Source organism: Chaetodon auriga, chromosome 12 (assembly GCF_051107435.1).
Source record: "Chaetodon auriga isolate fChaAug3 chromosome 12, fChaAug3.hap1, whole genome shotgun sequence".
NCBI classification, from domain to species: domain Eukaryota; kingdom Metazoa; phylum Chordata; class Actinopteri; order Chaetodontiformes; family Chaetodontidae; genus Chaetodon; species Chaetodon auriga.
In genome coordinates, this window is record NC_135085.1 from 15,607,825 (window position 1) to 15,621,769 (window position 13,945).

The window sequence follows — 13,945 nt, forward strand, 5'->3', positions numbered from 1 at the left end:
TCATTGTTATTTGGTTGAACAGGATAAACCCAACTCTGCTGTTGCCAACATCTGAATGAATCCCCTATACAATAGCTTTTGTATTACTGAAATAGAAAAATATTTTGACATATTTACAGAGTTTTGGACACAGCCTTAACATAATAATAATAATAATAATAATAATAATAATAATAATAATGAAGCCCTGTGAGACAAGAGTGTACTTTTTGAGATAAAGTCATAAAACTAAAGACATGTATAACGTAAATACTGAAGATGACGCACTCAAGAATTTGCCAAAACCGCAAATTTATTGCGCATGTGTGCCTTTTTCTGCGCCTACACCGGTTCAACTTGTAGAATTACACTTTGGTGAGATCTATTGCTGTTTAGATGCCTTATACTTGCATATTATTCTATGATATAAAGCCACGTACACAAAAAGGGTACGTGTAGTTTATATTACCTATCTCACTGTCCGCTTCTCACATGTGAGGGCTTTTACTTTGGGGGGGTCCTCTCGGGGGACGGCTGGAGGAAGTCTCCGTCTGTGAGGGGTAAAGGGTGAGAACAAATGGAGGGAGAGAGACGCAGAGGGAGGAGGCCACAGGGAGGGGAGGTGGAGTGGAAGGGGGAGGGAACAAGGGGAGACAGCCCTGGCGGCGCAGTGGGAGGACTATCCCATGCCAGGACTTGTGGCGGCTTCGGCGGCAGCCTGGACTGGAGGAAGTGTGCTGGAGGGGCTGAGTAGAAGCAGCAACAACAGCCGCTCTGGATCCGAGCAAAAGGCTCCCGTTTATTGCACCGGCAGCCACGGAAAAGGCCGAGGAGGAGAGCACCGGGTCCAGCTGGGACGACGTGAGCTCGGCCGCTTGCGATCAACCTGAGAGCAGATTCCAGCAGAGGAAAATGAGCCCCTCAGCCTGCATTAAGCCTGTATGACGGGCTGAGGGCTCTTTGATCAGGACTTTACCCCCACTCTTTCTCTTTCAGCAGCTCTGACTGACAAAGAGAAACAGAAGGGGGGGAAAGAAGAATAATCAAAGTACTGGCTCTTAGTTTGAAAAGGTAAGGCACGGTGTCTGAACTTTTCCACGGTCAATCATTAGCTGGGAGGGTTTTAAAGCCGGGCTGGTCAGTACTTTAAAAGCAGGATTAGACGTCCACACAGTGCAGGACCCCTCAGCCTTTTTCCCTTCTCTTTAGCCCTTTGCTCAGTCTCATTTCATTGAGTCTGCTCATTTATTCAAAGTGCAGAACAGGGCATTGCTCTCTGTATTTACTTTGGCTCTGAGTCCTGCTAAAACCAGGGGTGTGTGTGTGTTTGTGTTTGTGTGTTTGTGTGTGTTTATGTGTGTGCACTTCAACTCTTCCAGCACCACTGAAGACAGAGAAGAGAGTCATTCAAACTGAGCAAGCACTGAACTTGTGTTTTGTTCTCTTTTTTAACGTGAAAGAGTATTATTTACGGTCTTTGAATTGAAGTCCCCGAAGCTTGGCTTGACCTCTTTGAGTCTTTTTAGCTTTTAAATGTTTTCCTCAATGAATTGTTTTTTGCAGTGGCTATAATTTGGGGTTCCTTGCTGCTGTGGGCTATGGTGTACTGGAGACCTTTTTATAATGTGAAACATATGGGGCCATTCTTGTGGAAGACTTGTACCTAGTGGTCTGTAGAGCTCCAAAAGAAACAAGCCTTTTTTGTCTTTTGTTGACTGTTCAGAGTCGTCTGTTGGTGGATAAATGATGGAACGGGAGAGTTTGGCTTTTTTCTTTGAGCTACAGCTGCTGCGTGGTATTTGCGGCCTCAGGGCTCTGTTTCTTCAGGCAGCCATTGTTGATGACATGTACAAGTTGTCCTTACATCACAGCAGCTACAGCCCTCTTCACCTGAGCACCAGTCCCTCCCTTTCCCTGCTTGGAAATCAGACACACACCTGCATTTACACCCGCCTGCGCACCTTCCGTTCAAGCAAGATAAACCATGCAGGTTGTTCCGAACATTTTGCAGGCTAAACTCTTTCAAGATTAGCTTTAATTACAGACCCAGCGAGACAGGAGAAACATTTTTGAACTGGCAATTATAGCTTTTGTTGGTGGTTCTATTTTGAGGTCAGAGACGTATGAACAATATCTGCCCCTCAAGGCGAAAGAAATGTGCGTCAGAAACCCAAAGTGTCAGATTTTTCTCACTGATATAACAGGCGGAAGTTACAAAGGGCTGGCAGAGCGAGTGATGAATGGAAATCCTGATACTGTGGTTTAGACAGGTGGGTTGGCAGAAGGTTAGTGTTGTGTACTGTAAGCAGAACACTGTGATCTAACCCTTGGAGGAACAGCATGGGTCTGAGCACTGGGGCATTTCACTTTGTCACAGTGGTGCCACGGCCGCTTGGCTGACATGTGTAAGCCATTAAACAGAGAGAAGGAGACCTGGAGAAGGAAGGAGAATGAAAGCAATGAAGGGGGAAAGAATGGCGAGAAAGAGGGGAAAGAAAAAAGAGAGATGAGGGAATGAGAGAGAGTGGGAACGTAGTCCATTTTGGAACACATTCCACTATGACCTTGGGATTGAAAACGGTAATTAGGGAGTACTTTAGGAGCCTTAAGGGTGCACAGATTTGCTCAGATCCAGGGCTGTCATTTTTATTCCCGTCATTATATCTCGTGAAAATGTGGGACAAATACATGTTAGAGTTCCAGGGTTACTAAATAAACTTGCTAAAAATACCGTTTTTTTTTTTTTTTTCAATAGCTCTTTTTTATGTCAGTTCTTCAGCAGTGAAAGGGTGTCAAAGCCACAGCGTAAACATGCAGAGCCCCTGACAGGAAAAGGCCAGAATAAACTGTGGCCTTGTCCCTCTCTGAGCCGTTCACCCGGCCTGTTATGCCACTGTGGACATGTTATCCTGCAGTATGAGGCACGCGCCAGTGCCAAGTGTGAATACAAGGCAGTTTGGAAAAGTGAAGCTGATGGTATCAAAGTTATTACGTGGCTATTAGATGTGAATGCTAAATACCAACTGGGAGCCAGAGGACTACGGCAAAGAAACAAGAAACAAATCTGTTCTGGGTGTACGACTCCTGTCATCTGATGCAGTGGTAAACAGGCATGAATAGGTCTTTTCATGAGCTGGACAAACCAAGAAATAAAACTAATAGGGAAAAAAGGAGCTAAATGTAGTTAAAAAAACAAAACAAAACATCAGTTCAGCAGTCCCCCCGCAGGCAGACAGACTTCCTGAAGCATTTATGGCACTTTAGGTGTTACTCAGGTTTGCAGACAAACAGCTTAGGAGATCATTAATCTGTCCAGAGTCTCCCAAAGAGACAAGAGACAGCAGTGTAATGTATGTGTAGCTGCTTTTTCCATAGGTGCTAAACAGAGCCAGTTCCTACATGCTGGGTTGGATGAGTTTTATCACCCCGCTTTGAATTGGAGCTCTGAGCGTAGCTGGAGCAGCACCGCAGTCTGCACCAGATAAAGTTTGGGTTGATATGTAACAAGGGGTTTGGTGCTTTTTTTTTTTTCTCCTATTAGTGAGGGATATCAGCGCACCCATTTTTCATTTCACGCACATCATTTCAGTTTAATGGACCTATAACGATATTTAAGCCGTCATAAAATGGAGGCTGTTGCCACAACATGTCAATCATGAAGTAGAAGCTGGAGCCAACAGAAGCAATACAGCGTGATTTTGGAGCGTGAATGGGGGGGAAGGGGCGCCTTGATTGCTTTCATATGTGTGCAAGCATCATGGGGTTTTTCTTTAGGTTTCTTCAATTGGTTTAAAAGGACTTTGCAGCTTGTACTAATTTGGATTTATCAGTTATGTAGATTTAAGTCTTTTATTTGGTAAAGCTCAAGTTTGGTGGTTGTATTCGGGGACAATTGAGATTTTGGGCTTTTATGGCAACTCAACTATTCTGACAGTACAGACTTAACGTTAAATTTAAGAGGGAATTGATGTGTTGATTGATAACCAAAGTAACAATGGTAATTAAAGCTTCTTGCTTTCGTGCTTATTACCACTCCGCTCATATGACTGATGCTGTCTTTTACCTTTAAACTTGTTAAATACATTTTTTCCTTCCCTCATTTGACCCTCTATAACTGTATTTCCTCTGCCGCTGGTTTGTACATATACGTAAAAGCAATCTGCATGGTGATGTCCACACTGGAATTGCTCATGGAAAATACAGTCGGGGAGTCTGTAGACATGTAGCGACCAGCCTAATCACACACAAACAAACTTTCGCGTAAATGGATTCGGTCGCTGCGGCTCAACCCCAGGCTCGGCAGACAATTTGCGACAGTCAGGCATGCAACGTTTTTGCCAACTATTCTGTCACCACAGTGGACTCAAAAATGAAAACAACGGTGAGGTCACTGTTCACATGATTAGGCCGTAGTTTTTAACCCTTAGGGTCTGACTAACTGATGTCTGGATTTTGAGACAGCCCTCTTTGAAGTTTATGCCCTATTACATGATGCCGTCTTCTTTCATCTCGTTGTTCACCTGCTGTACAAAATGGAAGATTCCGTACAGCGCGGGCCAGGTGAAGGGTGTGGCTGCTGAAATAGAAACAGGCTTCATCCCAGCACTTTAATATGCCTTTGCACTTTGTTTGCCATGCATTTCTTTACTCATAAGTGGAATGTTTGATGAATTTATTTTCGGCGTTGTTCTGGATAATTGAAAGAATGGCATTTGGAGCTGGTCCCAAGTGATGGTCATGCATGTGTGAACGTGGCTGACAGCACCCACGCAGCCCTAGTCAAGCTCTTACCTGCAGGGGTTGGAGCTGGGGGAGCCAGACACACCCTAATCCCCCAACATCCTGACCTTAGTAAACCTGTTGCAGCATGCCCACAGCAGACCTGGCAACCCGTTTTCTCGAATCTCTCCTCGCCTACCCCACTCCTCTACCAGCCTTGCTCTCACAGTGCCATGGGTGGGCTCGGGATTTGAGTTCCTTGGCACTGCTTATTCTGCCTTTGTGAGCTAATGCTGCACCTCAAACCAGGAACAAAAGCAGTCAGTGCAAATTAAAGACCAATTATCTTTAGTGCGTGCTGGGGCAAGTCGCTCATGTTAGCTTGAATGATGAGTGGGAGAAGTGAGAGGTCTAGTAGGAAAAGGATGTTGGTTGCTGCAGCGTTGCACATGAATGATTCATGTGACATTATTAATAAGCCTCAAGTTCAGACATTTTATGATTTGTTTTATGATTTGATATATTAGCTACTGTACATTTGAATTGCATGATTTGGTTGGAACCTTTATTTTCTCTTAGTTACCTTGAAATTAGTTATTTAATCATTATGTAACAGTTTGACTTTCTGAGAAATATGCTTTCTTGCTTTCTTGCGGGAAGTTAAATAAGAAGATTGATATCACTCTCATGTCTGTCTGTTAAATATGAAGCTAATACCAGTACCTGGTTAGCTAGCTTAGCATTAAGACTGGAGGCTTTGGGTGTGCTTGTAGGTGGATTTTATTAGCTCTGGACAGATCCGGGCTAGCTATTCCCCCGTAACATTAGCTTGATTTTTACCGTACAGACATGAGGGTGGTGGCACTCATTTCATCGAATTCTCTGCAAGAAAATAACAGTTTCCCAAAATGTCATAATGTTTGAAAACTACTTTAAAACAGATCTTTATACTCATGATTGCAGCAGCAAAGTAATTAAGTGACATGCTTTCACACTCCTGGGTCACGTGGAGGTTAAATGTCGGTTAGACACTCTTCCCATCTCCAGTTAGCACGGTACTTTGTTACTTCAAAAACATTTCTAAGTCCTCTTCTCATTCCCCTGCCCTCAAGATACACAGAGCCTAAGTACTGGTCGACCTGTTCATTAATTTCCCATTAGTCAACAGTTTTTCCTCAGAGTCTCAGGGGAAATAGACTAACCCCACCATTAGTTCCAACAATACCCGAGGACCTCTTCCCCCGCGCTCCCACCGCCTCCACCAACACACACGCACTCACAAAACACCCAGCCCCGTTTCCCCGAGGGATGACCTCTTCATACACATGGCCTCTTTCATTCCGCTCCGAGGGCTGGTTTAAGCTGTGGCTACACTGTCCCTGGTTTATGGCTCCCTCTCTGGCCCCCTTCAAAGTGTTGGGCTGTAGCCCGCAGTCATTGCGAACTTAATTGATGGACACATTCTTGACTATGGATCATTTTAATCACAACAAACAATTGGAGTCACTCAAGGAGGACGATGGTATATTTGGCAGCTTTAGGAATGTGTCTCTGTTTGTGAGAGTGTGTGCTTGTGTTTGTGTGAAATCTGAGAATTTTATCAGGCTGTAATGGTCAGTTATGCTGTTCACAATTTGGTTTGCTTTATGGACAATATTCTAATATATTTCTGAAATGAAGTATTTATATATTTCTGAATATATTAGATTTTGCGCTAGAGCTGAAAAGATTAATCGATTAGTCGATAGACAGAAATTGAAACTGCAGCTATTTTGATGAGTGATTAATAGTTAAAGAAATTATTTGAGTAAAAAATGACAAATATTTGCTTTTTCCAGTTTTTCACATTTGAGAATTTGTTTTGTTTTGGACTGTTGTTCAGACAATAAAAGCGACCTTAAGACTTCTCTTTGGGCTCTGGAACATTGTGATGGACATTTTTCATTATTTTATGACCTTTTCGTACACACATGATCAGTCAGTTAATGGAAAAAATAGATGCACAGCGAGAAAGAACTACAAAGTCCGAAACTTTTTTTAACAGTCCATCAGCTTTTTTCAAGATGGGGACAAGCATTCAATGTCTAACATAACAAACAAACAAACAAGCTAACAATGTAAAAAGGTGTCATAGCCACCTGAAACCTAAATCAACAGTTGTATGACATAGTTCAAAATGCAAATATCAGTAAATTGAAAGGTGAAACTTAAAAAAAGACATTCACATTTTATCAAGGAATACTGCCCATCCCTATCCAATTTACCAAATTTAGACTTGAATCTATAAAGATTTAAGTTTGCCACACTGGTTCTGGTGTTATGACTATTAGCTTCCGCCAACTTCCTTGAAATAATTGGAGAAACAGCAGGGAACACTTCCATGTAAAATCTTCAAATAGAGCTTTCACAGCATCAAATGAAAACTGCATTTTTATTTATTTTATTGGATTATTTAACCTCTTGTTAACAAGCCTCAAAGAGATTAAAATATCATTTTCAGGAGTGTCCTGCAATAACAATGACCTCGAGAAAAACAGCATAAGAGCACAAAAAAGGCCACAAAAACCATCTATGTTTTAAAATACCCCAAACCATTGGCAGGCAGAAGAGAGAGCGCCCAGTTTCTGAAGTAGTGATGTTTACAGAGAGACCAAAAGTTTGCAATATTTGATCTAAGAAGGTGCAGAAAGTTCAGGGCAGAGAGAGCAGCATACAGAACATATTTTGCTGTAGCTGCAACTTACCACTTTTTTCCCCCCTGTAAAGAACATCTGCAGCTTGTTCTTAGAGTCATCGTTTTGTTTAATCCTTAGAAGATCAGAATGTCAAGATGACCACTTTGAATTGTTTTTTCCAACTCAAAAACCTGAATGTTCATGCTCACTTGATAGAACATGATTAGTTTTCGATTGATTCATCGACTGATTGTGTCTTTGCTATTCTCTGGCTGACAACCAGCATGCAGAGATGACTAGATAAGAGACTAAGTGATGCGTCTGTGGATGTGGTGGGGTGAGGCAGGCTCTCTCCAGACCACTGCTGCAGGAAGTGCATGGCCATGAGGTCACAGGGACACGCCATCACTCAGGGATTTACAGTAACTGGTTTCAGCCGGAGTTCTTTGAAAAGGTTTTTTTTTTGTCTTTGTCACTGTTGCTTTGACTGGCAGTGGATTCTAAATTGCTGGTGTTCATTCTTTTGATACCGCTGCCCTGTATCTCTTTTTGCAGCAAGCAGAGATAAGTAACAATCATCTCTCACACGTTCCCAAGCCCTTGATATATTGTTTCGTTTCAAACCAGTACAGCTTTTTCTGATGCAAACTGTTGACCGTTTCTGTGCAAACAAGACACCCTCTGTCATGCAATCTGGACTTGAGGTCATTCTCTAAAGATATCTGCGGGAAACTCACACACAATGACTAACGCTGAGGACTTTGACCATCAAATATTGACTCCAGCAAAGTCACCTGCTTAAAGTGTGGACGGTGTGAGGTAATTGAAGGGCCTAAGCCACCTGCGTCTCTGCTTCATTATTTTTAACAGGAAGTCCCAACAGTCAAGATGGAGGAGGGATATGAACTCGACCTGACGTACATCACGGAGCGTATCATCGCCGTGTCCTTCCCCCGGGGGTGCTCGGAGGAGATCTACTCTCACAACCTGAAGGACGTCACGCGGATGCTCAAGTCCAAGCATGCAGATAATTACCTGGTCAGTGCTCACCTGTGTGCCGTCTCACCTTGAAGTGAGCCCAGGGTCAAAGTGCAAACAGTATTGATGTCAGGGCTGATGGGCTTTCATGGGATGTTGACATGAGAGTATTGATTGCACAGTTCATCTTTCGCCCATCTTTCACTCATGTAAGAGGCATTGTTAAAGCAGCATGCAGTGATCTTAGGGACAACATTTGAAGTCATGTGCCTTGTTGTATGTTCCCTATAGATTATCAACCTGTCAGAGAATAGACACGATCTCTCTAGAATGAACCCCAAGGTGAGTTTGGAAATACAAGGCATTTCAATGGCAAATTAGATCTCTGTTCATCCTCTTTGATAAAGTGTGTCTGAACAGCTACAGTAAACAGTAAAGTATTGATTGGTAATGCATTGTATTGTGTTTTCAGACCCTGGATACAGGCTGGCCGGACATGCATGCTCCACCCCTGGATAAGATCTGCACCATCTGTAAGGCCATGGAGAGCTGGCTCAATGCTGACCCTCTTCATGTGGTGGTTATACACTGCAGGGTGAGCATCTCTGTTTAGCGTCTCTATGTCAGTTTTGCTTTAATGATTTAGCAATTACTCCTGATTTAATTGTACTGTGTTGTAAGTTTAACTCGCAAAAACTCAAATCAGTGATTGACAGTAACCAAGTAACTCACCAGCCGTCATCACAATCCAATTCAAAAGTTGCTCAGTCACGATTGGTGCACGGAAATAGCCTACGTGACACCACCCTTTTCTAAACTATCCATGCCCACTTCAAACCAGTGAGAGGAGAAAAAATAAAGTCAAATTTGTGTCATGGGAAATAACCAATGCTGTTCTAACTTTGGCAGAAAATGGTGTGTTTATGCAGGATCCCATCACTCACAGTAGGGAGATGATTGAGAGAGGAAGTATTTGGGCCCTTTAAAACAGAGTAAAACCACAAGTGCTGCATGTGTAGTGACTCATTTCCTGTCTTCTCCTGTTTCTTTAGGGTGGCAAGGGTCGAATCGGAGTCGTCATTTCATCCTTTGTGCATTTCACTGATGTGTCTGCCAGGTAACCACTACTATGTGTCACGTTTTTCGTGTTACTTTAAAGCAACATTATGCAAAAATGTGTATTTTTTTCCCAGCCTCTGGCCTTAAAACATCTTCCTAGCAGCAGGTAGCAGTTACTTTAGCAACAAGTAAAGCCATCCGTTCACCAGGAAACTCACTGAGAGATAAAGCAGAGCAGCTGGACATTTTCTCCATAAAATATGATCCAGTTTCACCAAAATCAGTGGTGGCGGTGTGTGCCGTAGTTTTAACTCGCTTCTCCAACCTGGCAACCCAAATGACCTTTTACAAGAAGAGAGTGGGAAAGAATGAGGCACCATTCTCCCTTTTATAAGTCAGCGTACCATCAAAATGATTTTGAAGCTGTTATTTTTAGGCAAAAAAGTTACATAATGTTGCTTTAAGTGCTGTTGTTTACTCTAAAGTCAGGATTTCTCATAATATGCGAGTGCCCACTCACTGCTGACGGCAAACGCCATCAACAACAACCCACAACAGTTGATGAGGACTCATTCTGTAGACCACAAGCAATGTCATCAACTAACCACAGCTGATTTATTTACTTACTTGAATTTAGGGTCAAGGTGATTCAGATAGTGAGTCAAACAAAAGTCACCTCTTCCAGATTCAAAGGAAAACCGCACAATTTAAGTCATGAATCACCCCGTATTGAATTGCATGAATCAACTTGGAAAAATGCTAGTTACTGTAATAGCTCCTGGCCACAGTGTCAGTTTCAAGAAATCTATTCATTGTGAAGAAAACCAAATTTTCTAGCCATTGTCAGCCACACAAATTCAGCAAGGCTGGAGATTTACTAAGCCCTAAAGTAAAGAAATGCAGCAAACATTAGGAGAAGCGGCCTGGTGTTATGCCATTATGTAGATCCTCTCTGCACACAGCAGTCATTGTGGCATGAGCACACATCGGCCTTCGATTAGCTTCCCTCTGTGTTTGTGTCCCGCTGAGGAAGACCGGGCTGGTAAGGCGAATGTGAAAGACAGAGGGCAAAAAGAGGTAGAGGAAGAGATAGGAAAACAATGAGGCAGTTTTACAATGGAATAGATTTGGGGGTAGGGAGGCAGAGGGAGAGAGAGCTGTGGTGAAAAGGCTCCAGCGCCTGTTGGTTTTAGGTCTGTCTGAACAGCAGAGCTGTGCACACACTCTGGCCTCTCTCTGTCCTCCTCTCCCCCCTCTGTGTTTACTTAAGGCTGGCAGTCTCTTCCTCTCTGCTGGAATCCCCTGTCTCTCCGGTTACTTTCACTGCTGTCCATTATGCATGTGTATGCATGTGTGTGCGTGTGTGTGTGTGTGTGTGTGTGTGTGTGTGTGTGTGTGTGTGTGTGTGTGTTACTCTAATTTAAGTTGGGGTTAACACCATTCAATTATAGAGCAGCGGAGTGTAATCTCTCTCTGGAGTCATAATTACCTTAAGTGTTTAATGTGTCCCTCTGTCTCCCTCAAAGTGCTGATCAGGCGTTGGACCGCTTCGCGATGAGGAAATACTATGATGATAAGGTCTCAGCTCTGATGACACCTTCGCAGAAACGGTAAGACCCAAAACTCAAGCACGCCCGTCTGTCTAGCAGCACGCGTCTATCCATGTGCTGTTTGACTGGTGCTTTGTTGACCCACATCCAAACACATTCACGTCCCAGGCCACCTGATTCAATACAAAACTCTGCATGTCCTGATGCTGTTTGTCTGCCCAACGTTGTTTATCTTTGTATTGAGAATGGGACCCCATGGTGATCTGGTGTAATCCTTACCGTGTGGATCACTGTGAATCATCAGCGCTCACACTGATCTCCACTGCAGACACCCAGCTCTCTTAAACAAGAAAAAAAGTAATAAGATAGACGGAATGTTACTACTAGAAAAATTACCTGCTAACAGAACAGGAAAATTTCACGTACCAAGATTTCTAAAACAAGTTAAAGTATCTAGTCTCAAAGAACCCACAGTTATCTGGAAAAGTGATGCACTCAGACTAAAAACAAGTACACTTGTCTGGATACAAAGAAATTCTGACTTCGACAAAGCAGTTTTGTACTTGTCAGTGTTGACCAAACAGCTTTATAATTATGGAAATTCTAGTTTCAAACATGAAGTCACTCAGAACCGGTCATAAAATCTCATTAACAAGTCATACTATCTAATTAAGATGATTAAGGACAAAAAAGCTTGAAACAAGGGAAATGCTCTCACATAAAATTCTGCCCAGTAAGAAGATCTTTGTCTTGTCAGACAAAAAAACAAGCATATATTGCCTCCATTTAAGATGTTTCATCTTACTTAGATTTCACTTCTTGCAGTGTTGTTGCAGTTTCTCTGAGCTGTCCTGTCCCCAGATTTATGTGAGAGAAACATTTAGCAGCTACAACATCGACAAATGAGCCCATTTTAGTATAGCTGTTTTGACACTAGTGAGAACTGACAATACTTTTTGCAGTGTTTTACTATAAGTAGTATCATCATGTTTAACACATTTAATTTTAAAAAAGAAACCAGAATTCTCAAGTGTCAGATGTTGTCTTTAAGGTATTATTTGACATTTAGATAATGTGCTCATTGCCCTTCTTTGCAAGTGTTAAATGAGAAGATTGATACCACTGCCATGTCTGTGCATTAAATATGAAGCTACAGCTAGATGAGAAACAGCTAGCCTGGCCGTGTCCAAAGGTAAAATATCCACTTACCAATGCCTCTACAGCTTATTAATTAACATGTTACATCTTCTGTCCTGTAGTCTCTTGGAGTCTTGTCAAATCCATGAGGTTGCCAGGCAACCAGCGAGAAGCCACTACAATCAACCCATAAATTGTTCGCCACATAAACCCCCCAAAACCACTAATTGTTGTTTTCACACTTCGGTTCTTGTACAGATTAAACAACGACATATAACATGTTAATTAGCGAGCTCTAGATGTGCTTGAAGGCAGTCTTCAGACAGAGCCAGGCTAGCTGTTTCTCCCCGTTTCCAGTCTTTGTGCTAAGCTAAGCTAACCGGCTGCCGCCTAGCTTTATATTCAACATATAGACAAGAGAGTGGTGTTGATCTTCCCGTCCAACGCTAAAGTGAGTAGGCGTATTTTTCAAAATGTTGAACTACTGTCGCGTCTGAGAAAATAACCCTGATGATGTCACAGTGATGTCACCAGGGTTATGCCAGTTTTGTCTCGGAGATTACAGATTTTCAAATGAAAGGCCTGTGTTACAAACCAAGAGCTTCAGTTTGAAAGACAAGGATGTTTGCCAGTCAAGCAAATGAAAAAATATCATTGTGTTGCATTCTGGGAAATGTAGGATCCAGTGTTTGTGGAGCTTGACCCATTCTAGGGATTAAATGCCTGTACATTTTGACCCAGACTGCACTGATTTTCAGTCTTTTTTGTTTGTTTGTTTTTAAGTGAAATACAGTCTAAAAATTTGTAATGTTTTGGTTCATAAATATCTGATTTTAAAAAAAGCAAGACCACTTTTCAGGTTTTGGTTGTCCTGCATGTTATTTACATCCAGCTCTGTGCTTTCACATCAGGTATGTCTGGATCCTCAACAGTCTTCTCAGTGGCTCCATGAAGATCAATGCCTCACCCTTATTCCTGCACTGCGTCATCCTTCACGGGATACCAAACTTTGACGCCACTGGAGGTTAAACTCATATTGTTTACCACTTCACAACTCCCAATGAAACTACAGTTGCTGCTACCAGGACAGCATAAAGAATCCAGACACAACCACATCACAGTTGAAGCAGTAAACAAGATGGAGACTTATCTGTGCTTTATATCTTTCTCTTTTTCCAACACACATGCATGCTCAAGCAGATAGAGGCACTTAACATAAACAGAACTAAAAAGAAGAACTTCTTTACGGGCTCCCAGTAAATCCATGGGAATTCACACCAGTGTTTGCATGTAAACTACTGTTTGCACTAATTTCACTGGAACAACAGATGTCTTCGTCACATCGTGGAGCTGAAATCCCTTTCTCACAACAACAGCTTATCACGCTTTCGCTGTGAGCAAAACAATCTGAGAAGCTACTCCTGGATATCCTACCAAGCAGGCTACTGAAGGTCATGTTATCGATGCATTTATTTGAGAATCAATGCTTTTTTCTTTCTTTTCAGTGTGTCGTCCGTACATCAAGGTTTACCAGGGAATGCAAGCAGTGTATTCATCTGGAATCTAGTAAGAAGCTTATTATTGCTGTTTACTTACAAAGAATGTCAGAATACTTCAAAGCGATTTTCTGTTTGACTTAGTTTAATGCTGATTTTAATGACATTTTGTTTTATTTCAGTGAATATTTGTGATTGCATCCAAACTCTGGCTCACTCTGTCTGACTCCTCTGTTGTTTTTGTTTCAGTCACATTGGTCCAGGCCACAGAGATCGTGTATGCATCACGCTGGAGCCTGCCCAGCTTCTAAAAGGAGACATCATGGTAGGAAAATCAAAAGATACCTTTTTT

General features: G+C 42.3%; 1 protein-coding gene across 1 annotated transcript in view; it reads left to right on the plus strand.

Moving 5' to 3' along the window:
* Positions 1-688: 688 nt before the first annotated feature.
* LOC143329645 (tensin-3-like) overlaps positions 689-13,945 on the plus strand; it is a 33,235-nt gene continuing 19,978 nt past the window's right edge. The window contains exons 1-9 of the mRNA XM_076745641.1: positions 689-1,050; positions 8,244-8,411; positions 8,643-8,693; positions 8,824-8,946; positions 9,404-9,468; positions 10,937-11,020; positions 13,009-13,121; positions 13,603-13,663; positions 13,843-13,918. Of these exons, the coding sequence (XP_076601756.1) occupies positions 8,262-8,411; positions 8,643-8,693; positions 8,824-8,946; positions 9,404-9,468; positions 10,937-11,020; positions 13,009-13,121; positions 13,603-13,663; positions 13,843-13,918 (723 nt within the window). The 5' untranslated portion in view covers positions 689-1,050; positions 8,244-8,261. The remainder of the gene's footprint in view (positions 1,051-8,243; positions 8,412-8,642; positions 8,694-8,823; positions 8,947-9,403; positions 9,469-10,936; positions 11,021-13,008; positions 13,122-13,602; positions 13,664-13,842; positions 13,919-13,945) is intronic.